The following is a 23,881-nucleotide window of genomic DNA, read 5'->3' as shown; positions in this document are numbered from 1 at the left end:
GTTTGGTAGAATTCTCCAGAGAAGCCGTCTGGTCCTGGGCTCATATTTTTTGGGAGGTTTTTGATTACTGTTTCTACTTCTTTACTTGTGATTGGTCTATTCAGATTCTCTATTTCTTCCTGATTCAGTTTGGGGAGGTTGTATGAGTCTAGGAATTTATCCATCTCTTCTAGGTTGTTCAATTTGTTAGCATATAGTTTTTCATAGTATTCTCTTATGATCATTTGTATTTCTTCGGTATCTGTTGTGATTTCTCCTCTCTCATTTCTAATTTTATTTATTTGAGACTTCTCTCTTTTTTTCTTAGTGAGTCTGTCTAAGGGTTTATCAATTTTGTTAATTTTTTCAAAGAACCAAGTTTATGTTTCATTGATCCTTTCTACTGTCTTTTTTGTTTCAATATCATTTATTTCTGCTCTAATTTTTATTATTTCCCTCCTTCTACTGGCTAAGGCCTTTGTTTGTTCTTCTTTTTCTAATTCTGTTAGGTGTCGTTTGAGGTTGTTTATGTAAGATTTTTCTTGCTTATTGAGGTAAGCCTGTATTGCAATGAATTTCCCTCTTAGGACTGCCTTTGCTGCATCCCAAATAAGTTGGTAAGGTTTGTTTTCATTTTCATTTGTCTCCAGATAATATTTTATTTCTTCTTTAATTTCTTCAATAATCCATTGTTTGTTCAGTAGCATGTTGTTTAGTCTCCACATTTTTGCCCCTTTCCCAGCTTTATTCTTGTAGTTGATTTCAGTTTCATAGCATTATGATCCAAAAAGATGCTCGATATTATTTCAACCCTCTTGAATTTATTGATGCTTGCTTTGTTTCCCAAGATATGGTCTATCCTTGAGAATGTCCCATGCATGCTTGAGAAGAATGTGTAACCTGCTGTTTTTGGATGAAGTGTTCTATATACATCTATTAAGTCCATCTGGTCTAATTTTTCATTTAATTCTATAATTTCCTTGTTGATTTTCTGTCTGGATGATCTATCCATTGGTGTTAATGGGGTGTTGAGGTCCCCTAATATTATTGTATTGTTGTTGATGTCTCCTTTTAGTTTTGTTAATAGTTTCTTTGCAAATTTTGGTGCTCCTGTGTTGGGTGCGTATATATTTATAAGTGTTATGTCATCTTGGTGGAGTGTCCCTTTTATCATTATGTACTGCCCCTCTTTGTCTTTCTTTATCTGTTTTGCTTTGAAGTCTACTTTGTCTGATATACATATGGCAACACCTGCTTTCTTTTGTTCATTATTAGCTTGGAGTATTGTCTTCCATCCCTTCACTCTGAGTCTGTGTTTGTCTTTGGGGCTGAGGTGTGTTTCCTGGAGGCAGCATATTGTTGGGTCTTGTTCTTTGATCCATCCTGCCACGCTGTGTCTTTTGATTGGAGAGTTCAATCCATTTACATTTAGAGCGATTATTGAAACGTGGGGGCCTACTGCTGCCATTTTATCACTTGTTTTCCGGTTCTTTTCATTTCCTTTGTTTCTCCTCCCATGATTTTTGGATTCCTAATTCAAGTAGGTAAATTTCTGTATTGGCTTTCTTCTTATTTGTAATTTGTGTTTTTATTCTTGTTATTTGTTTAGTGGTTACCAGGTGGTTTGTATAACACATCTCATAGATGAGATAGTCCTTTTTCTGATAGCCTCTTATTTCCTTAAATTAAAACGTTCCATCCCTTTTCTCTTCCCCTTCAGGTTGTTATTGTCATATATTTTTTTCCTCTTCCTTTTTGTGTTGTGAGTTTGTAGTTAAACTGACTAGGTTATATTTATTCTTGGTGTTTCCATTCCATTTATCTTTACTGTTTTATTTAACTTTTACTAACCTGTTCTGATGGAGAGCTGCTACTTTCTGTTATTGTCCTTCTGCTTATCTCGTTTGTTCTAGATTTTGTAACCCCTTTCCTTTTTTTGGTTTTTCAGGTATGAGGTTCTTCCTTAGCATTTTTTGAAGAGGCAGTCTTGTGGCAATGAACTCCCTTAACTTTTGTTTATCTGGGAAAGTTTTTATTTCTCCATCACATTTGAAGGATATTTTCTCTGGGTAGAGTATTCTTGGCTGCAGGTTTTTGGCCTTCAGAGTTTTGAATATTTCATTCCAATCTCTTGTAGCCTGTGAGATATCTCCTGAGAAATCTGCTGATAGCCTTATGGGGGTTCCTTTGTAGGTTATTTTCTTATGCCTGGCTGCCCTTAGAATTTTCTCTTTGTTGTTGACTTTTGCCTTCTTCACTACTATATGTCTTGGGGTTGGTCTTCTTACATTGATGAAGTTTGGAGATCTCTTGGCTTCTGTCACATGAAGTTCCATCTCTCTTCCCAAGTTTGGAAAGTTGTCAGCCATTATTTCTTTGTAGAGGCTTTCTGCCCTCTTCTCCTTCTCTTCTCCCTCTGGTATACCTATAACCCTTAGGTTGCATCTCCTAATTGAGTCGGATAATTCTTGGAGAGTTTCTTCATTTCCTTTTAGTCTTAGTTCTCTCTCATCCTCTGTCTGCAGCATTTCTATATTCCTACCCTCCAAATTGCTAATTCTGTCCTCCATATTATCGACCCTACTGTTCAGAGAGTCCAGATTTTTCTTAATCTCCTCCATTGTGTTCTTCATCTCCAGTATTTCTAATTTGTTCTTCTTTATAGTATCAAGGTCTTTTGTGACATAGCTCCTGAACTCATTGAGTTGTCTATCTGAATTCTCTTTTAACTCGTTGAGTTTTTTAATAATGGCTGTTTTGAAATCATTGTCATTTAGGTTATAGATTTCATTGTCTTTGGGATTTTTTTCTGGGTACTTATCATTTTCCTTCTGTTCTGGAGATTTAATGTACTTTTTCATACTGCATGATGGCGTGGATTTGTGCCTCCACAGAGAGATAGAGTTTAGTCGCTGCTTCCACTTGTTGCAACTGGTGTTGGGGGTAGGGGGAGTGGAGCAGCTGTTTAATCTGCACCAACCAGGAACCCTGTCAGCCGTTACTGACTGGACCTGGGCCCCTCCTCGTAGTCACAGTGGTCCTGTGGGGTCCCTCGTCAGTTGTGGGTGCACTTGCAAGGGGGCCTCAGGCTGCTGGTGCCTACTGTTGCAGACCACCTAGACGCACCCCCTCCTTGGGGTCTGCAGCGGTGTTATGGGCTTTTCCAGCAGCCAGGAGCAGGATCACCTATAATCGCTACTCTGTCACTTTCAGAGCCCACAGGATCATACTTGTCCACTATAGGTCCCAGCTGAGCTATGGGTATCTTCTGCAGTATGTGGTTAGCTCACCTAGCTGTGCTACTTCTGCCCCAGGGCCTTCCAGCCTTGTGATTGCCGGTCAGGACCTCTCCACTAGTGCTGTGCAGAGGTTTTCGCTGAGGCTGCTGTGGGAACCTAAAGTTCCCCCCTGGGCCTCGTAGCTCTTCCACCGGAGGTCCACCCAGCCCCCAAGCACGTCTGTGGGAAGTCTGGGAACCTCTTCCACCATCCCGTGCACAGCCAGAGTCCATGGGCCCAGCAACGGCTGGCGGGCTGGTGCCCTGCCGGGAAATCCATTCCCTGGGAGCTTCCTGGTGTTCTGAATGCTGGGCGGAGCCTCCTTGCTAATGGCGAGCAGAGGCTTTCCCTGCCAGCGGGTGTGGGACCCTGGAGTTTTCCCCTTGGCCTCAGAGCCGGGTACTGGAGCTCCACCCAGCGCCGAAGCATGTCCATGGGAAGTCTGGGTGCCTCTTGCACCGTTCCGTGCACAGCCAGAGTCCGTGGGCCCGGCAGCGGCTGGCAGGCTGGTGCCCTGCCGGGGAATCCACTCCCTGGGAGCTTCCCGGTATTCTGAATGTGGGGCGGAGCCTCTCTGCTAATGGTAAGGAGAGGCTTTCCCTGCCGGCGGGTGCAGGACCCTGGAGTTTCCCCCTGCGCCGTGGAGCTGGGCTCTGGAGCTCCACCCAGCCCCCAAGCACGCCCACAGGAACCTTGGGCAACTCTTGCACCATCCCAGGCACAGCCGGTGACTGTGGGCCAGGCAGCAGCTGGCGGGCTGGTGCCCTGCCAGGGAATCTGCTCCCTGGGAGCTTCCCGGTGTTCTGAATGCTGGACGGGGCCTCCCTTCTAATGGTGAGCAGAGGCTTTCCCTGCTGGCAGGTGCAGGACCCTGGAGTTTCCCCGTTGGCTGCAGAGCCGGGCGCTGGAGCTCCACCCAGCCCCCAAGCACGTCCACGGGAAGTCTGGGCACCTCTTGCACCATCCCGTGCACAGCGGAGACCGTGGGCCTAGCAGCGGCTGGCGGGCTGGTGCCCTGCCAGGGTATCCGCTCCCTGGGAGCTTTCCAGTGTTCTGAATGCTGGGCAGGGTCTCTCTGCTAATGGCGAGCAGAGGCTTTCCCTGCTGGCAGGTGCGGGACCCTGGAGTTTCCCCCTGGGCTTAGGTGTAATCACAGGGGGCTTAGGTAGGGCTGTTGTCACTTGTTTCCACTGTCGCTCCGCCGGTGAGTGCACACTCCCACCTTTGGTGCGTGGCAATGCTATGGGGGAGTCCGCTGGAAGAGAGCCTCTTGCAGGTACTAGGCTGTCCAGGGGTCGGGTGTCGGAGAGTTTTCACCTATCTCCACCTCCTCCCAGGGGGAAGTCCGTCAGCCTTCCTATGTATAGCAGCACGGGTCTCTCAGGTGTCTTGAGATGCTATCTGGATATCCTTTGTTAACCAGTGAATGTCCAATTAGTTGTAGATTCGAAGGGGGAGAGACAAAGAAGACTACTCACTCTGCCATCTTGGTCCCGCCTCCCCAGGCTCTTGTTGAATGAACATCCCACATATTTAGCAGAAAGTATGAAAGGCTGTATTTTAAGAGTAGGGCTAATATAGCTCTAGATTCAAGGCTACTATAGAACCATCCTAAAAGCTTAAAAGAAACCTTGGAAGGAGCAAGTTCATTTGTGAGGGTGACTGCCTGGAAGAACAAAGTTCAACCCTGTACTAAGGAAGATGACAAAATCCAAACAACCAATAGGTAGCACACAAAGTATCTAGCATGTAGTCAAAATTAGGAGACATGCCAAAACATAAATAAATAAAGGAAAATGTGAATCATAATCTGGAGAAAAGTCAGTCAGTAGAAAGCAGACCCAGTAATGGCAGACATGGTAAAATTAGCAAACAAAGAATTTAAAGCAGCTGTTGTAAATATGTTCAAGGATATAAAGGAAAGCATGAACACAGTAAGAGAACAAATGGTAGTTCAATAAAGAAATGGAAATATCAAAAGACTAATTGGAAATTCTAGTACAGAAAAATACAATATCTGAAATAACACTTGGAAGAGCAGAAGTTTACCAGAAAAAAAACTTAAGGAAAATCAATGATTCTAATAACTGTAAGTTTCTCTTTCCAGCTATCTTGTTGAACTGTACCTAAAGGTTCACTTACGTTAATGTTAATATAATTGCTCTTACCACAGCTCTACATAGTTGGAACATTCTCATCATATAGCTCTGTGCAAGTAGTATGTTAATTAATTTTAAACAATTAATGAGTGCCGTATAGGATAGTGAAATAAACTGTTACCAGTTCCAGATGTGAGGAAGCCTGTGGCCTTTGGGCTATTGCTAGCTCAGTAGGTCTTATCAGTGTGATGTGAAGGCCAAGAAGCTTTTTAATCTTTGGTTACAATGACAAAAATATATAGTATCCTTATGTGTGTTTTGGCCACTTCATTTTAAGAGTTTATAGAAAGATTTTGAAACCATGTTATAGACAACAAAAGAAAGAACCAGGCAGATTTGATCAAAAGAAGAGAACTACCTTCAAATACTTGAAAGGAGTCTTTGGCAATTGATTCATATTTAAGATTATGGTATTAAAAAAAAGTATTGAAAACTCTGTTTGTATGGATGGGCCTTTTAAAAAACTTTATTCTGAAATAATTTTAGAGTTACAAACGTGTTACAAAGATCATACAGACTTCTTGTAGTATACTCTTCACCCAACTTCATCTAATGTTAACATCTTATATAACTGTGATACAGTAAACAAAACCAAGAAATCGACATCAGGTAATTATTAACTAAACTACAGACTTTATTCTGATTTCACCAGTTTTTCCATTGATGTCCTTTTTCTGCTCCAGAATCCAGTTTTGGACCCCATATTGCCGTTAGTTGCCATGTCTCCTTAGTCTCCTTCAGTCTGTGACAGTTCTTCAGTCTTTCCTCGTCTCTCATGCCCTTGACGTTTTCAAAAAGTATTGGTCAGGTATTTTGTATAATGTTTTCAATTTGGGTTTGTCTGTTGTGTTTTCCATGATTACATTAAGGTTATGGATTTTTTTTGGGGGGGCGCAGATACTACAGAATTGATATGCCATTTTCAACACATCCATATCGGGGATACATGATATCAATATGTCTTATTATTTGGTAATGTCACCTCGATCATGTGGCTAAGGTGGTGTCTGCCACATTTCTCCGTTGCAAAGTTATTCTTTTTATCTTTGTAATTGTTAAATATTTTAAGGGATATGCCTTGAGGCTATGAAAATATCCTGTTTTCCCTTGAACTTTTGGGGTGAATCTTTGTAACCATTGGGCTTCATCACAGAACACTTGGGCAGTCAGTCTTTTCTGTTATCATTGCTTGGACCTCACCAGAGGACAATATTTGTATGTCTTCTCTGCTTCTGTTTAGTTTATCTGGAGAGGAATGCTGTCTCCTGCCTGGTGATAGTAACCCTGGTTGCCAGCCTTCTGGAACTTGTTGAGGAAGGAGATAGGGACTTCCACATTTTAGGATGTCACCTTAATCCCCCTGTTGGTCACCTCTGAGCCCAAAGCCTTTCTGATTTAGTTTCTCCTGAGTGTAAACCTCCTATCTCCAGGGATGAGGTGGAGGTTTAACAACTCTGAATTCCTCTGTGCCCCAGTCATTCCTGTCTCCTGAAGTGCTGCCGATTCCTCAAGGTCAGTTGGTTTGAGTCTCATCAGTACCTCTGGAGGCACTTGGATTAATTCTGCTCCACTAATTAACTTACTCTTCTTCTGTCCACCCTTTTCTCATGTATTTTGGATTGGGATTACAGATATCTCTTCGTTTCATCCAAAATGGAGTTTGTGTTCCTATTTCTCGTCCTTTTTGTTGTTTGGGAGTATTTATAAAGTGGTAGACTCAGAGATTATTTGGCCCTCCGTCCTAAAACTGAAGCCAAAATAGCCTTTCAGAAGGTTATTTGGCATCATCTCTCAGGCTTTCAAATACATAAACCTTTGGCTCAGCATTTTCACTTCTAGGAATTCGTCTTACAGAGGCTGGCCCAGTGGCACAGCGGTTAAGTTCGCACGTTCCGCTTCGGTGGCCCAGGGTTCACCGGTTCAGATCCCAGGTGAGGACATGGCACTGCTTAGCAAGCCATGCTGTGGCAGGTGTCCCACATATAAAGTAGAGGAAGATGGGCACAGATGTTAGCTCAGGGCCAGTCTTCCTCAGTAAAAAGTGGTGGATTGGCAGCAGATGTTAGCTCAGGGCTAATCTTCCTCAAAAACAAAAAAGGAATTCATCTTACAGGAGTGTTTACACATGTGCCCAAAGATACGTATATAGGAAAGGTTACAGAAACATTGCCCATAGTAGCCAAAATAAATAATTAAATAGTGGAAACAGTTACAGAAACATTGCCCATAGTAGCCAAAATAAATAAATAAATAGTGGAAACAGCCTAAATATAAGTAACAATAAGGGAATGATTAAATAAATTGTATATATTTATATTATAGAATAATATGCAGCAGTTGAGAATAATGAGATTCATTTGTATATACTGATGTGGGAAGCTTTTAAAGACGTATTATGTAATACAGCAGTTTGCAAAGTACCATGTTTGGTATCATTTCATTCTCACTCTTAGGTGTATATATAAGTGTATCATTGAAAAGGAAAATATTTGTAAGAATACACACCAAACTTTTAACAGTGGTGTTATGAAGATGTTGATAAGGGGAACTTTAATCCTTTTACTTTGTATACTTCTATATTGTATGAATTACTTTTTTAAGCTTATTGTGTTTGATTTTTAAATAAAAAGCTTGAAATAGACTGCTTACAGAAGTAGTCGAATAATGACTGGATGTTTTCAGAGGCGCTTTGAAAGGAGCTCTCTGCTGCTAGACGCTGTCCCAGGTGTCATTTGGTTCAGGATTGCCCCAACTGGATTCCTGGTTGGAGGAAGAATGAGAAATGCTTGGTTAACAAACTGAACAGGTTCTTCTCCTATAGAATTGCTGGAAGTTAAATATTAAAATATGCAAATGAGCATGGCAGGTCACCACAGTCTCCCAAATATGACTGTTCTCCTTTCTCGTGGTGGACCTGTTAACATCTCCCAAAAGAGTGCTCTGTGGAACTGTGCTTTTGTTCACGTCGCTGTGATGTTTGGAGCAATAAGCACGATGTAAATCGCACTCAGTTCTGAATAGTGAATTCTGAATAATGCTGTTGTGAACGTTCCTGGGAAATAGCAATTTAGGAAATTCCTTTACATAAGGAAATGAAGGATTATAGAAAGAGAGAAATTTTTCCCCAAGATACTTTTTTACCTTTTGAAGGAATTTAGAAGATTTTGAAAAAAGATTTTAAAACTAATCTATTTTCAAAGAAAGATTACCAAAAAGGAACAAAATATGGATTTCAAAAGAAAACTTAAAATGTCTACTCACAGCTCGCTTGACTGGTGTGAGTGGCTGTCGGGTTAGGATGATTGGATTCACTTAACCAAGGGCCACAGGCCCAGCACAGAATTAATGATCTCTACCTGGAAACTGCTTGAAGTGCATGGAGGTACTGCTTAAACTCATCATGATAAACTACTGAGAGTGACGCTTCATCAATCACAGATCTAATGAGCCATTAAAACTGGAGCTGTCAACCGCAGGGTACCTGGATTTTAAAAGTCATTTCTCAGAAGAATGAGGAGCAGCTCCGATGACTTCCTCAGGTAATGTAGAGCTGGATCAGGAGAAATGGAATCCCTCTTCAGAGCTCACAGATCACTTCAGTGAGTCTCACTTAAGAGCCTATTAGGGTCATTAGGTTTCAGTGACAGTGCCAGTATGAGGCTGCTGCCAAGCTTTGGAGCAGCAGGTCAGAGCCAGCAGCATGTTTAATGTTGTTCAGATTTTGAAAGTGTAATACCTTTTGTCAGATTTCCCGGTTGCCTTTGACTTGAGTCAGATTTACATGGTGTTTATTGCTCTAAACATAGTAGCAGTGTGAACATAGGTACAGAAGTGGAGAAGCCCATTCTTGTTTAGTAACCAGGCTAACCTAGAGCACAGCATGTCCTGGAAACAGGACTGGACAGCTAGGATAGGCCCAGAATGTGGAGGACCTCGAACACTGTGCTGAGGTGTTTGGACTTTCTTCTGTGGGTGGTTTTGGGGACTGATGTGATCAGATCTTTTATTTTCGGGAGTGAACTCTGGTGGCAGGATGGAAAGAAACCAGCATAATTCTTAATATAATCAGAACTCTTTTTTTAAGAAACAAAGATTTTTACTACATTTGGCCTAGAGATCTGTATAATTCAATTATGCTTAGGGTCCCTGGATGACCAGTTGGCATTTGTAAAATGTTGAGTAATTTCTGGACATTTAAATTTTGTGAAGACTTCAGATTGTTTGATTTTAGGCTCTGATGTTTTGAGTAACAGAAATGTCCTAGGACTCCCTGTAATTATTGCTGTTTTATACTAGAAAAACAGTATGTTTAATAGTTTCAACTAGCTAGTCTAAGCCATTTCATTCTAACAGTTTTATTGAAGTGTGATTTACATACCATAAAATTCACCCATTGTAAGTGTACAATTTAGTAATTTTTAGTAAATTTATAGAGCTGCGGAGTCATCATCATAGTATAGCTACAAAATGTTTCCATCCCCCCAAATTCCCTAATGTCTGTTTGCTGTCAATATCTACTCCTACCGCCAGCCACAGGCAATCAACGATTTGCTTTCCGTTTCTGTAAAAGTGCCTTTTGTAGTCATTTTATATAAAAATGGAATCCTACAATATGTAATCTTTGCAACTGGCTTCTTTCATTTGGGGTCATGATTTTGAGATCACCTACATTGTGGCGTATGTCAGTATTTTGTATCTTTATTGCTGAATAGAATTCCTTTATATGGATATACCTCCTTTTGTTTACCCATTTTACATTTGAATTGCTTGTAGTCTTTGACTATTTTGAATAATGGTACTATGAACGTTTGTGTGCAAATCTTTGTGTGGACGTTTATTTTCATTTCTCTTTGGTAGATTTCTAGGAGTAGAATTTCTGGGTTATATGCTAACTAAGTTTATGTTTTTTAAGAAAACTACTATAAAATTCTGTTTACAGATGACATCATTTTGTATATGGAAAATAAGGAATCCGTGAATAAATTATTAAAACAATTAAACGAGTTCAGCAGGAGTCAATATCAGTATACAAAAATTATTTGTATTTCTGTATACCTGCAGTGACCAATCTGAGATTGAAATTAAGAAAACAATTTCATTTATAGTAGCATCAAAAAGAATTAAGTACTTAGGAATAAATTTAACAAAAGAAGTATAAAACTTATGCTCAGAAAACTATGAAACATTTTTTAAAGAAATTAAAGATTAAATAAAAATGGAGACACTTCATCAGTTGGAAGACTTAAAATGTTCCCACCAAGAATGTATGAGGATTCCAGTTTTTCCACATCCTTGCCAACCTTTAGTATTTTGTACCCTTTTTGATTCTAGCCGTTCTAGTGGGTGTGTAGTAGTATCCCATTGTGGTTTTAATTTACATTTCCCTAATGACTAATGCTGTTGAGCACATTTTCATGTGTTTGTTAGCCATTTGTCTGTTTTCTTTGATGAAGTGAATGTTCCAGTCTTTTGCCCATTTTTAAATTGGGTTATTTGTTTCTTATTGATTTATAAGAGTTTGTTGTATATTCTGATCCTGAATATATATTCTGAATTATTTATTCAAGTCCTTTATCAGATATATGATTTGGATATATCTTCTGTCATTCTGTGGCTTGTCTTGTCACTTACTTAGTTATATTTTTCTTAAAGTACAGAATTTTTATTTTTAATAGAATCCAATTTATCATTTTTTTTTCTTTATGTCTTATGTTTTTGTTGTCATGTCTAAAAATACTTTTCTAGGTCAAGGCGTGAAGATTTTCTCCTATATTTTTTCTAGTTTTAGTTCTTCCATTAAATCTGTGAGCCATTTTGAGTTAATTTTTGTATATGGCATCAAGTAAGGATCTAAGTTCTTTACTTTGCATATGGATATATAGTTGTATCAGCGCTAATTTTTGAAAAGACTGTTCCTCGCACTTTGAAATTTCTTGACATGTTGGGAAAAATCAATTGACCACAAATGTAGGGGTTTATTTCTGGACTCAGAGTTCTCTTCCACTGATCTGTATGCCTATTCACATGCCGATACCAGACTGTCTTTTTTCTTTTTTTAAAGATTTGTTTTTCCTTTCTCTCCCCAAAGCGCCCCCAGTACATAGTTAGATATTTCTGGGTCCTTCTAGTTGTGGTATGTGGAATGCTGCCTCAGCATGGCTGGATGAGCGGTGCCTTGTCCAAGCCCAGGATCCAAACTGGCAAAACCCTGGGCCTCCTAAGTAGAGCGCGTGAACTTAACCACTCGGCCATGGGGCCGGCTGGCCCCTAGCCTGTCTTGATTACTGGAGCTTTATAGTAAGTTTTGAAATTATGCAAGTCCTCCACCCTTTTTCTTTTCAGACTTGTTTTGGCTCTTCTAGGTCTTTGACATTTCTGTTAAATTTTAGGAGCAGCTTGTCATCTTAACATTAAATTTTCTAATCCATGAACATTTATTTATTTAAATTTCCTTTTTATTTAGATCTTTATTTATTTAGATGTTCTTTAATTTCTCTCAGCAATGTGTTGTAGTTTTCAGGATGCAAATCTTACACTTCTTTTCTTAGATTTATCTAAATATTTTATTTGTTTTTGATGCAATTGTGAGTGGAGTTGTTTTCATAGTTTCATTTTTGGATTGTTCATTCCTAGTGTATAGAAACAGGGTTGGTTTTTTTATATTGACTTTGTATCCTATGACCTTGCCAAACTTATTTATTAGTTTTACTAGCCTTTTTTTTTGTAGATCCATTAGGGTTTTCTACACAGATAATTGTGTCATCCACAAATAAAAACAGTATTACTTCCTCCTTTCTAATCTTTATTAACTTTTTCTCTTTTTCTTGCCTTCCTGTGCTGGCTAGGATTTCCAGTGCATAATGCTTAATATAAGAAATGAGAGCTGACATCCTTGTCTTATTTCCAACTTTACAGAAAAAGCGGTTTATCTTTCACCATTAAGTATAATGTTCACTGTAGCTTTTTCAAGTTGAGGAAGTTTACTTCTCTTCCTGTTTGTTTGAGAGTTTTTTATCATGAGTATGTGTTTGATTTTGTCAAATGCTTTTTCTTCATCTATTGAAATCAGTTCTTTCTCCTCTCAATATACTGTATTATGTTGATTTTTTGGTATTAAGCTAGTCTTGAATTCCTTTGATAAATCCTATTTGATCATGATGTATAATCTTTTTAATATGTCACCAAATATGAATTGCTAATATTTTGTTAAGGATTTTTGTATCTATGATCATGAGGAATATTGACCTGTAATTTTCTTTTCATGTGATCTATTTGTCTGGCTTTATATCAGAGTAATACCGGCTTCACAAAATTATTTAGAAGTATTTTTCATCTATTTTCTGAAAGAGTTGTGAAGGACTGATATTATTTCTTCTTTTAAATATTTGATAGCATTCAGCAGTGATACAATCTGGGCTTGGACTTTCTTTGTGGGAAGATTTTTATTTACTAATAAAATTCCTCCATTTGTTATAGTTCTATTCAGATTTTGTGTTTCTTCAGTGGGTTTGGTAATTTTTGTCTTTCTGGGAATTTTTCTATTTCCTCTGAGTTGTTTATTTGTATAAATTTGTTCCTAACATTCACTTATAATTTTCTAGTGTCTCTAGGGTTGGTAGTATGTCCTCTCTTTGATTCTTGATTTTGATAGCTTATGTTCTCTCTTAATTTCTTAGTCTCATATCTTTTTTTTTTTTTAAATCTTTGTTCCAGAAGAAAGCAGTCACAATATTTGGGCTTCACCTGGCATGTATATATCATTTATTTGTTTGTTTCTATTCTTTTTTTTTTTTTTTTTTTGGTGAGGAAGTTTGGCCCAGAGCTAACATCTGTTGTCAGTCTTCCTCTTTTTGCTTGGGGAAGATTATCCCTGAGCTAATGTCTGTGCCAGTCTTCCTCTATTCTTTTTGTATGTAGGACGCCACCACAGCATGGCTTGATGAGTGGTGTGTAGGTGTCTGCCTGGGATCCAAACCTGCGAACCCTGGGCTGCTGAGGCAGAGCACACGAACTTAACCACTATGCCACTGGGCTGGCCCCTCATCATTTTTTTTTTAAGAACTTGGCTAAAATTTTTTAAAAGTTTTCCCCATCTTTATTGAGGTATAATTGACAAATAAATGGTAATATATTTAAAGTGTACAACATGATGATTCGATATATGTATACATTCTGAGAGGATTCCCACAATCAAGTTAAGTAACACATCCATCACCTCACATAGTTACCTTTTGTGTGTGAGAATGCTTAAGATATAAACTATTCAGTGAGGTAGAGGCTTAGATAATTCATGTGACACATTTCGTCTCTCCTTATAAAGATATTTAAATTTCCCTCTAAGTACCACTTTAGCTGCAGTCACAATTTTTAATATGATGTGTTTTCATTTTCATTTACTTAAAAATTGTCTTTCTTGTGATTTCTTGTTTTACCGTTGGGTTATTAAGGAGTGGATTGTTTGATTTCCAAATATTTGAATTTTTGCTACATTTCTTTGAATTCATATATTTTGGGGCTTTGTTGTTAAATGCATATGCATTTATAATTGTTATATTCAAAGAAGAAATATACAACGCAGTGATAATAGTTGGAGATTTCAATATCCTACTCTCAAAAACTAATAAAAGAATTAGAAAAAGTTACAGTATAGAAAACTTGAACAACTATCAGCCAACTTGACCTAACATTATAGAGCCTCCACCAAACAGTTCCAGATACAGAGTCTTTCCAGGCACACATGGAACAATCTCCAGGATAGACACAAACAAGTCTCAGCAAATTTAGAAAGACTGAAACCATATAAAGTAAGTGACTGACCACCATAGAATTAAATTAGCTATCCACAGCAGACCCGTTCTTTGTCTGGGGCTTGCTTTCCCTTGCTCTTAGAGTGGTAAATCCCTCAGGCTCAGGGTTCTTGCCCTGTAACAACCTGCTGCATGTGCAGGCATCCATCCTGGGCCCTTGGCGTTGCCTTCGTGGGACTTGGGGGGTCTGGGGAGCTGAGGAAAACAAACAAGAGGCTCTGGCTGCTGCCAGTGTCCTGAGTAATGAAGGTCTCTGTCTCTGATGTAAGATTTGTCTTCATCAGCATGCATGAAACAGTAATAGGCTGTCCTGTTAACTCATAAGTAAAGTAAAATCTCAGACCCTGCCTAGTTCTTGACAGTTTCCTTTAGTTCTTTGAACATATTTTAATAGCTACTTTGAAGTCTTTGTTAAATCCGTTATCTGAGGACTCTCTGAGACATTTTGTATTGACTGCCTTTTTCACCCCATGAGTATGGGTCACACTTTGTTTCTTTGCATATCTCTTCTTTTTTTTTGTTGAATGTTGGATATTTTGATAACGTATTGCAGCAACTGTGGCCTTGACTCTTTCTCTCCCCGGCAGTTGTTCTTTGTCATTTGTGTGCCAGCTTTTCTGGACTAAATTACGGACGTGTCTTCCCTCAGTGTGCGGTCACTGATGTTTCTGCTTAGCTTTTGTTTGTTATTTTCTTGTTTCTATTTGTAAGCCTTGTTTGCTAGGTAATCGCTGTGTCTGTATAGATTAGTGCGCAGCCAAATATCAGTCAGAAGTTGTGCTCAAACACCTCAAGCCCATAAGCCTTCTACTCTCAGCTGATGGATCTGTGTCTGGTTTGGGGAATACATTCAAAATTCAGGTCATTTTTTAGTCTGTCCCAACTTTTGTTTCCTGCCAGGCTCTCCCACTTGTTCTCTGAACACACACACAGTTCCGTTGGCCAGGGGTGTGTGGGTGGCCTGGGCCTGCTCCTGTCTCTGCTGCACATACACATGGCTTTCAGTTAACCTGGGACATGTGGAGAGCTTATCAAGCCGCCTTATCACGTTTGCACCTCACCAAACTCCTTGTTAAGTCTCCAGCTAGTTTACCATCCATTGCTTGCCCTCAAAAAGACCAAAACCTAGGGCTTGCCAAGCCACTGGCCCTTCCTCTACACTTGCCACCAAGATTGCCACTTTAACTGACAATGCTCCACATCACATCAGCTTCCTCTGGCAGCAGCAGCAAGCCATTGGTTTCCGTGGCCTCCCTACCCTGGTTGAACACCACCCCAACAGAGCTGGGGGGCTAGGAGCAGCCCCGGGCAAGGGTACCACATATTGGCTCTTCTTACCTGAAATGTGATAGTTTTCATGTATAAATGCTTCTCAGTTTGTTATATGCCTTTGGACAGTTCCTAGTTTTTGTCAGTTTTTTCTCCAGCTTTGTAGTTGCCAAAAAGTTCCCCAAATGGGAAGATTTGTTGGCATCCTCAAACCATCGTGCTAGAAGTCTGAAGTCCCAATCTATATCATCTTGCCATTGATGCTGGTGTAACTTAACTGCCTATTTGGTTCTCTGGGGTTACAAAGACTCTTCCCCTTACCTGCTCAGCTAGAACATGGAACAGCACCAATAGAGCCAATCTAGAGATAGTGGGTATAGAAAACTGGGACTACAGTGAACATGGATTTTTCCCGTGGCTAATTAGGAATCATTTACGATGATCCAGCATTATTTATACTTTTATTCTACGTAAAACTGATAAAATACATTGGCAAAGCAAATGTTTATGTAACATCATTATGTAAATATTATTTGTGTACACTGTATCAGCTAAAAAAGTTAAAATGTTGCCTTGTGTAATGAGATTTGGGAAGCATTGGTCTCTATCGCACTAACATTCTCCCAAATTTTTCTTCCACTTATAAATTCTATAAATATACATTTATTGATTATCTAAAATATACAGAGGCATGGTGAGTGATTCCCAGATGAAGCAGATGCAGATTTTATCCTCAAGGAGCTTTTAGGTTAGTATAAATGATACAGTGTGAACATAAAAAATGTAGGTGGGACCTGCGGGCTCCACTGAAGAGTTACAGATGTGTGCTATGGACGGGCACCGGGCTGATTCAGTCCCCGTCTGAGTGATTCTCTCAGTAATCTCCATTGCTTCCATCACCTCTCCTCCCTGCTGATATCCCCCTCAGTTGTCTTTCTACTTACATTCTTGTGTCTGTCACCCATGCAGGCTCACCGTGGTGGCAGCGTGGATCTAGTGTTTCCACATGCACTTGTCTCATTGATACTCATCTGGTTCCTGTCAGCCTGGGACATGGGTAGGGAGCATTATCTGTTCCAGTTTATAGACAAAGGAACTAAGATCAGAGAGACTAAGTGACTTGCCCAACTTCACGTTATTAGGAAATGGCAGAGTCAAGTTTTGAACATAAGGTCCTTATACTCGAAATCCTGGGTTTTTTCCAGTATGCTGTGCTGCCTCTCACACTGCAGACTCTCTCTCTGCGGCCAGCAGATAGTTGGGAAAAATTTAGCTTGGTGAGTTGGGTCAGACTTGGAGGCAGCTTAGTGTGTTTCTGGGCAGGCACAGAAATGAGGCAGCAAAGCAAGACTGTGTTCAGGCTACTTTTTGAAGCATTTCCCTCTGAGGGTTTTTAGTGACTTTTAATTTTACGAAACTCGGAGATCCACATTTCCAGTTGCTTCTTATACATTTCTCCTGTGAATGTTGGATCATTACTTTCAACACAGCATGTTCATCACCAAATTCACCATTTTCCCCTCAATCTGTTCTTTTTTAATAATCCTTTTCTCCATTAATGACACCACCAACCATCTGTTCTCCCAAGTCGGAAACCCGGGAGTCCTTGCCTCCTGTTTAACCTTTACCCCAGCAGCTAATCCTGTCCTTTCCACCCTACCTCGTAGGGCTGTTGTGTGACTAAACTGACACAATATATGAAAAACAACTCTGAAAGCTGTGAATGAGAGGTATTTATTTCCTCTGAGGCAGCACGTCTGTGGAAGCATAGGGGACAAGAATGAGGCCTCAGAGCCCACTCAGACTTAAACTTGCTTATAATATTGACGCTTGCGTCAGTGAAGTGTGGACTTGTAGCTGAACTGTGGCTTCATTGGCTTGTGTTTTGATAGAACTCTGCACTCTTACAGGCAGTTCCTCAAAAGGATAGGAAAAGGAGTGGGTGAGAGAGGATAAGTGATTTGCCCAAGGTGACACACTTAGCAAGTGGCACAACCGGGACTAGAACTCCTGTTGGTTAAATCTAGAGGCCTCTTAAACTAAAATCCAAGGTTGATTTTAAAACTTGACCACTTACTACGTGTGACCTAGGACGAGGGATTTAGCCCTTTTAAATGTCAGTCTCTACATATGAGATAGAGATATAATGACAGTGCCCATTTCATATCATAGAGTTGTAAGGATTGAACACATCCACAGAAATAGCCAGAGCAAGGTGCAGAAAGTGCTCAGTAAATGGTGGCTATTGGATCTCTCTTTTCCCTTCCCCACCTATCTAGAAGCTTTAGGTTGGTCTTCCTCTGTCCTTTCCCCTAGAGAATTTATTCTATCTAGCATATTTATTTAGACTGCCCCACTTCACATTGTCTTACAGTCTGGAAGATTGTCACAGACATTTCCAGGAGGTTGTTGCCCTACTGTGTCATTGAAAACTAGGTCCAGAATTTCCGTGTTTTCCTCGCTACTTCTTTTCTACTAATTTCCTCATTAAGGTTACGACACAGTTCTAATGAACTCCTTTAGTTAAAAATTGTGAGATTACGTTTATACTTTCTGGCCCCAGGTGAAGGAGATTTTAGGTTCAATATGAGGAATAAACTTCTAAAATCAGAAGTGCCCAACAACAGAATGGACTGCCTTAGAGGTAATGAAGTGACGCATGACTACAGATGTGCAAGCAGAGGCTTTTGGCTAGTGGATCTGTGACTTGCCGCCGCTTCCTCTGTCCCATGCAGTCCCTGAGGTCTGCAAGCTGTTGTAACATCCATTGCAGTGAGGACTGTAACAGATCAGCCAACCACATATTGTGTTTTTTGTGACTTTGTAATTTTTGATTCATGATTTTATACTGTCATAGTTAAATGAATTGATAAGATGGCAAATGAACTATAACTTAGTGAAGTGAGGAAGGTTGTCAGACTTCCCTGGGTATTGCCAAGTACAGAGAGCAGAACTTAATATTGGACTGAAGTTGGAGATGTGGCTCTCGAATCTCCTACAGAGCCGAAGCCACGCACAGCTCTGCAGTGAGATTACAGTAGCCTGGGGCCTGTGTTGAGTGTAACTAGGCTCATCCGTACCACACATGTTATTTCATGTTTTGATAAAAGTACGAGAAAATATTGAGGTTTTATCATATATGAGACTTTTATGTGCAAGGTTTGGCAGATGTTGCATGCTGCTTTCAGAATTAAAGAAAATTACTTGCGCACTGCTGTGTCCTTCTGTGAGATGATTTATTCCCAGCTGTCACCTTCCCTGTCCCTTACCCACGACCATTATAGTGCCCAGGAGGTCTGCTTGCTCTATGGTGCTGTGTCTTGAATAGCGCCCATTAGTTCTCAGTAGTTACCCCTGGCCTGCATGTTAGCCTTCAGTTTAATGGCCTTTTTTATGTTCATTCATTTTATTTTGTTTCCCATCGTGGTTTTGTTTATTTCTTTTTTGTTTTTGTTTTTTCTGTTCTCTTTTTTAAAACCGTCGTGGTTTGCCCTTCATATTCCCCAATATTTGCACATGACAAGATGTTGCCATCCCAACATTACCTCCCACTTCACTGACCAGTGCCACTACTGACCATCTAGCACCAGCCACCACGGGACCACTGCCTTCAGCTCCTCGGGATGTCGTGGCCTCTCTGGTCTCTACCCGCTTCATCAAATTGACATGGCGGACACCTGCATCAGATCCTCATGGAGACAACCTTACCTACTCTGTCTTCTACACCAAGGAGGGGATTGCTAGGTAAGTGCCTGTGTGTCTGAAGCCAGTTGGTTGCATCTTGGTCCACCCCGGCCCATTCATGCTCACTGGCTCTTTCTTGTACAGCATCTGTACCAGTTTTCAGTCCAGAAAATATGATCACCAAGATGCATCTTTCCTAATTTAAAAATAAATTCCCAGGGTCTGACCCAGTGGTGCGGCAGTTAAGTTTTCACGTTCTGCTTCGGTGGCCTCAGGGTTCACCGGTTTGGATCCCGGGTCTGGACCTATGCACTGCTTGTCAAACCATGCTGTGGCAGGCATCCCACATATAAAGTAGAGGAAGATGGGCATGGATGTTAGCTCAGGGCCAGTCTTCCTCGGCAAAAAGAGGAGGATTGGCAGCAGATGTTAGCTCAGGGCTAATCTTCCTCAAAAAATAGAAAGAAAAAAATAAATTCCCAAACAGACTGAAGTCCTGGTATTCTTTCCTACTTTTTGGGGACAACTTGGGAGAGGGTAGATAGAGCTATTTAGGTGGAGGTATTAAAATATAGCCAGAGCTACCCTTTTTTCATAAGGTTTCCTCAGCGTAGGAAGTTCCTCAGAACTTTCAGATTACAGAAGTTACAGTAGACTTAAGTTTTTAAAGCAATCTTAAATGAATATTTGCCTGCACCTATGTGGATATGGGCCACTGAGCTCCAAGGGGTCTCCTTAGTGACTAATTTTCCTAAAACAGCATTTTCGTTAAATTCCTCTCCATCTCCATCTCTTTCAGGAACTCACTCACATTGCCTCTCCATTTTCATAGGAGACTTTCCAGAATTTCCAAACTACTTTATCCACAGTCTAGCTTTATCTGTCCAACCTTATTTTCCCTTAACTCACTTTCTAATGATACCTGTCTAATTCTGTCACTGTGCAGCCTTTTTTCTCAGTCTGTTCTCTTCTGTCTCTTCCCCTTTCTCAAGTAAAGCTAACTTCAGTTAATCCTTCTTGGCCCAAATTAAGCCCCATGAAGCCCTCATGAATCTTTCTCCCCCTTTTCAGCTCATGTAGCATTTCTCTTGTATACGTGTTTATTCTACTAATATTGGCACTTAATTATGATAGTACATGATCTTATACTACCACAAGTTGTTACTCTTTTATTTTATGTGTATTTGTGTTGTTTTTACAACCAGATTATAAACTGTTTGGGAGGAACTGTGCTACATGCGCACTGTGTATTCTTAACACTGCTGAGTAGACTCCTTCATTGTGCTGCTACTTCACACTGAAATGAGAAAGCTGAAATATCTGTTTTGGTTAGGACCCCTAACACTGAAATAAAGTTTGTATTTCTACTAGTGTGTTTACATTTGATATATATTGTATTTAGTACCAGACTGGCAAGTTCAGCAAGTATAGGAACCTTAATCAAGTCAAGACCCCCTGATTTAACAGTCTGAGAAGTCTGAGTGACATAATTTGAGCCAGATGGATGGAGCTACTCATAGGATATGTTTATCTGAACACTCTGCTGGATGTTTGGGGAATAACAAAGATAAGGAAACAGAGTTCTAGGCGCAAAACGGGTAAGACATTACTACTAAACAGTATTTGTGTTAAAATGTCTCCAACAGACTTTCAAATCTCATTGCAAATTTCATAGGATTTCATAGAAGGAAGAAAGCATTTAGTAATTCCTCATAAGAGCCAGCTTATTTCCATGACTGGGCCTTCACTGTTGTTGCTTCTACCAGAAGTGTATTTCCCTCACAAATAACTGTGTCTGGCTCTTGACTGTCATCTTCAGATGGTACCTCCTCATGCCTTCCATGAATGCCCACCCAGCTTAGCCCCTCAGTCACTGTTACACAGTGGTGTGCTAGAGCTAGCTTGTTCCCAAGCCAATTGTTAGATTTTGAGGAAATTTTCAAGCCTGATGACATGACTTGGTAGCTCGAAATTGGGCATGGTGGGAGTATTTATAAGTGCTGCAAACCACAGCCAATTGTTCACTGCTTACCGGAGCACCACTGCTATCACATTGCCCTGGGTTGGGTTTATTTTGGAACACTTTACACTGAAATTTTCTCTTTTTATTAACATATTTATTGTGTCTCTCTTGTTCAGTAGAGTATCAGCAGCACCTGGAACAGAGCCTGGCATATAGGAGCACTTAAACAAATATTTGTTAAGTGAATAAATTTCAGTCAGTGGAGAAATTATTTAAGAAATCATGTTGAAATAATTGACTCCATTTGACGGAAGGAATAAAAGTTATCTCTCTGTCTTATATCATGTATAGTGACAATAGATGGATCAAGAGATATTTTTAAGACATAAATGTGTTAGAAGAAAATATAGAAACTGTTTCTTTCATTTGAGTATGAAAGACCTTTTGAAGGAAGACAGGAAATCCAGAAGCCATAACAGGAGACATTGACAAAGTTTATTATATAACAGGGTAAATTCCATGTGATAAAACATCATGTAAGCAAAATCAAACTATTAAGTGGTAAGCTGGGAAAAAATTTGTAACATTTACAAAAGATTGTATTGATATCCAATCTATATAAAGACCTCCTACAAATTCTAAGTAAAAGGCAGATATCCCAAGAGGCAAATGGTACTTGTAGATGACTCATGGAAGTTAGTGGAAAGCCCAGTAAAATTACAAAGGTTTTCACCATCACTAGCAATCTTGGAAATATAAAATAATCAGTTACCATTTTTTTACCTAAGGCCAGCAAAAATTTTAAGTTGATAATATCCAATGTTAAGTGAGTTAAATGCTGAGAAGAAATCTGCTCTAGGCTCTTAGTGGCAGTATAAATTAGAGTAGCCTTTGGAGAAGGTAATTTGGCAGAATTTTTTATCTTTTAACACACATAGCCTTGCTTCCAACAATTACACTTCTAGGCGTCTGTCCTATAGATATACAGATACACATATGCATAGGGCACTCGTATAAAATGTTTATTGTAGCATTGTTGTGAAGCATTGAAAAAAGGAAACAGTGTAAATGTCCATTGAACGTAAATGTCTGTTGATAAAGGAATGGGCATGTAGTTCAGATATATATATCCATATGAAGTATGATGCAGGAATTTTTTTAAGTGGCTTTTATCTATATATTTTGATGTGTATGTGAATGCCTAAAGCATGATTCTCAACCAGGGATAGTTTGCCCCCCACCTCCCAGAAGACATTTGGCAATGTCTGGAGCGTTTTGGGTTGTCACAACTGAGATGGAAGGGGATGCTTACTGGCATCTGGTGAGTAAAAGGTGGAGATGCTGATAAACATCCTACAACGTACAGGGCAGCCCCTACAACAAAGAATTATCCTGCCCAAAATCTCAACAGTGCTGAGGTTGAGAAAGCCTGGCTTGTAGAGATCTGGTAAGATACAGGTCAGTACATGCCACAGGTGGGCCTCAGGGTAGGACAGGTTTTGAAGAGGGAGAAAAACTCGGACTTGAAATTTTTTTTTAACTATATATACTTTGGTTTTTAATGAAAATCTATCACATTTAAATTTTTTAATTCATGAATCATGAGTTGAAATGAGCAGAGATGATTAATAAATGAAGTTGGAATTGAGAAAAATATGAGAGTTAAGTTGGCAGGGGCAGGCGGACAGAACAAGTATCTATAAAGGAAGAGGAGATGCAGAGAGGACCCAGTTTAATTTGTATGTCTGGTGTTTGAAGAATGGGAAAAGTAACAAAGCTAGCCTAACTGGACTAGAGTTTTTGGTAGAAATTAGTAAGAGATTATAATAAAACTGGAAGTTTGGAGCCAAATGTTGGAATGCCAGTAAGAATTTACACATAATCAGTTAAGAAGGGACCATTTTAGAGTCCTGAACAAGTGTGCCGTGTGATTTTATTAAACAGCTTTTATTAACAGTACTTTGAGGGTACTACACAAGATTAGAGGGGAGAAGAAATGGAATAAGAGAGACACATAGTTACGTTAATCTAGGTGCGTGGTAGGTATGGCTTGGATGAAAGTGGGAGCAGTGTCTTGGAGTGCACAGAATAAATCAAGGGAATATTTCAAAGGAAGATTCTTGGAGACTGTAATATTTTTGTTACCTCATTACTTTATGATTTCTGAATAAAAGCAATGAAGGTATAGAAAGAACACTAAGTCAAAAAACTAGATCCTGGTTACTTGTTTTATAAATAAAATTTATTTGTCCATTGTAAGCTTAAATTTTCTCATTTAAAAAATGAGGATAATAAATTTTCTCCACAAACTGATGATAAGAATTCATTGTGAGGATGTATACCACTGCCTGCATTTACAAATTCCCTTACTTCCTGCATTTGAAAATTCAACCACCAGGTGGCACTATGTGCCTTGGTCATGAGCTATAATTCTATTGGCTACCCAAGGTTCCCGAGATTCCAGAGGGTCCTTCCTCTGCCTTTTCTGCCTTTTCAGCTATGAAATATTCTCCTTTTTTCCAATGTCTTTAATGTGTACGGTAGTACTTTTCTGATTTTAGACATTAAACAGAGAGTATAGAGTAAATTATTCTAGAAATTAATAGTATTTTAGAGATGGAAGAAGTCTTAGGTATCTGTTAGTCTAATCCAGAAGTTGGTAAACTATGGACCCTGGGACAAATCAGACATTGTTTTTATGGCCCAGGAGCTAAGAACAGTTTTTACATTTTCAACTGGTTA

The 23,881-nt window shown here is 39.6% G+C and overlaps 1 protein-coding gene across 23 annotated transcripts in view; it reads left to right on the top strand.

The window, feature by feature from the left end:
- Window positions 1–23,881, top strand: part of NEO1 (neogenin 1) — a 247,657-nt gene that overhangs the window by 161,522 nt on the left and 62,254 nt on the right. For 12 of the 23 annotated variants that reach the window (XM_070233715.1, XM_070233748.1, XM_023654073.2 and 9 more), the window contains exon 8: window positions 19,017–19,236. In XM_070233715.1, coding sequence (XP_070089816.1) covers window positions 19,017–19,236 — 220 coding nt within the window. The remainder of the gene's footprint in view (window positions 1–19,016; window positions 19,237–23,881) is intronic. The other 11 variants (XM_070233713.1, XM_070233792.1, XM_070233755.1 and 8 more) reach the window with 1 other exon arrangement.

The sequence above is a fragment of the Equus caballus genome, chromosome 1 (genome assembly GCF_041296265.1).
Source record: "Equus caballus isolate H_3958 breed thoroughbred chromosome 1, TB-T2T, whole genome shotgun sequence".
Classification (NCBI taxonomy): domain Eukaryota; kingdom Metazoa; phylum Chordata; class Mammalia; order Perissodactyla; family Equidae; genus Equus; species Equus caballus.
This window is presented reverse-complemented; position numbering and strand designations above follow the sequence as displayed.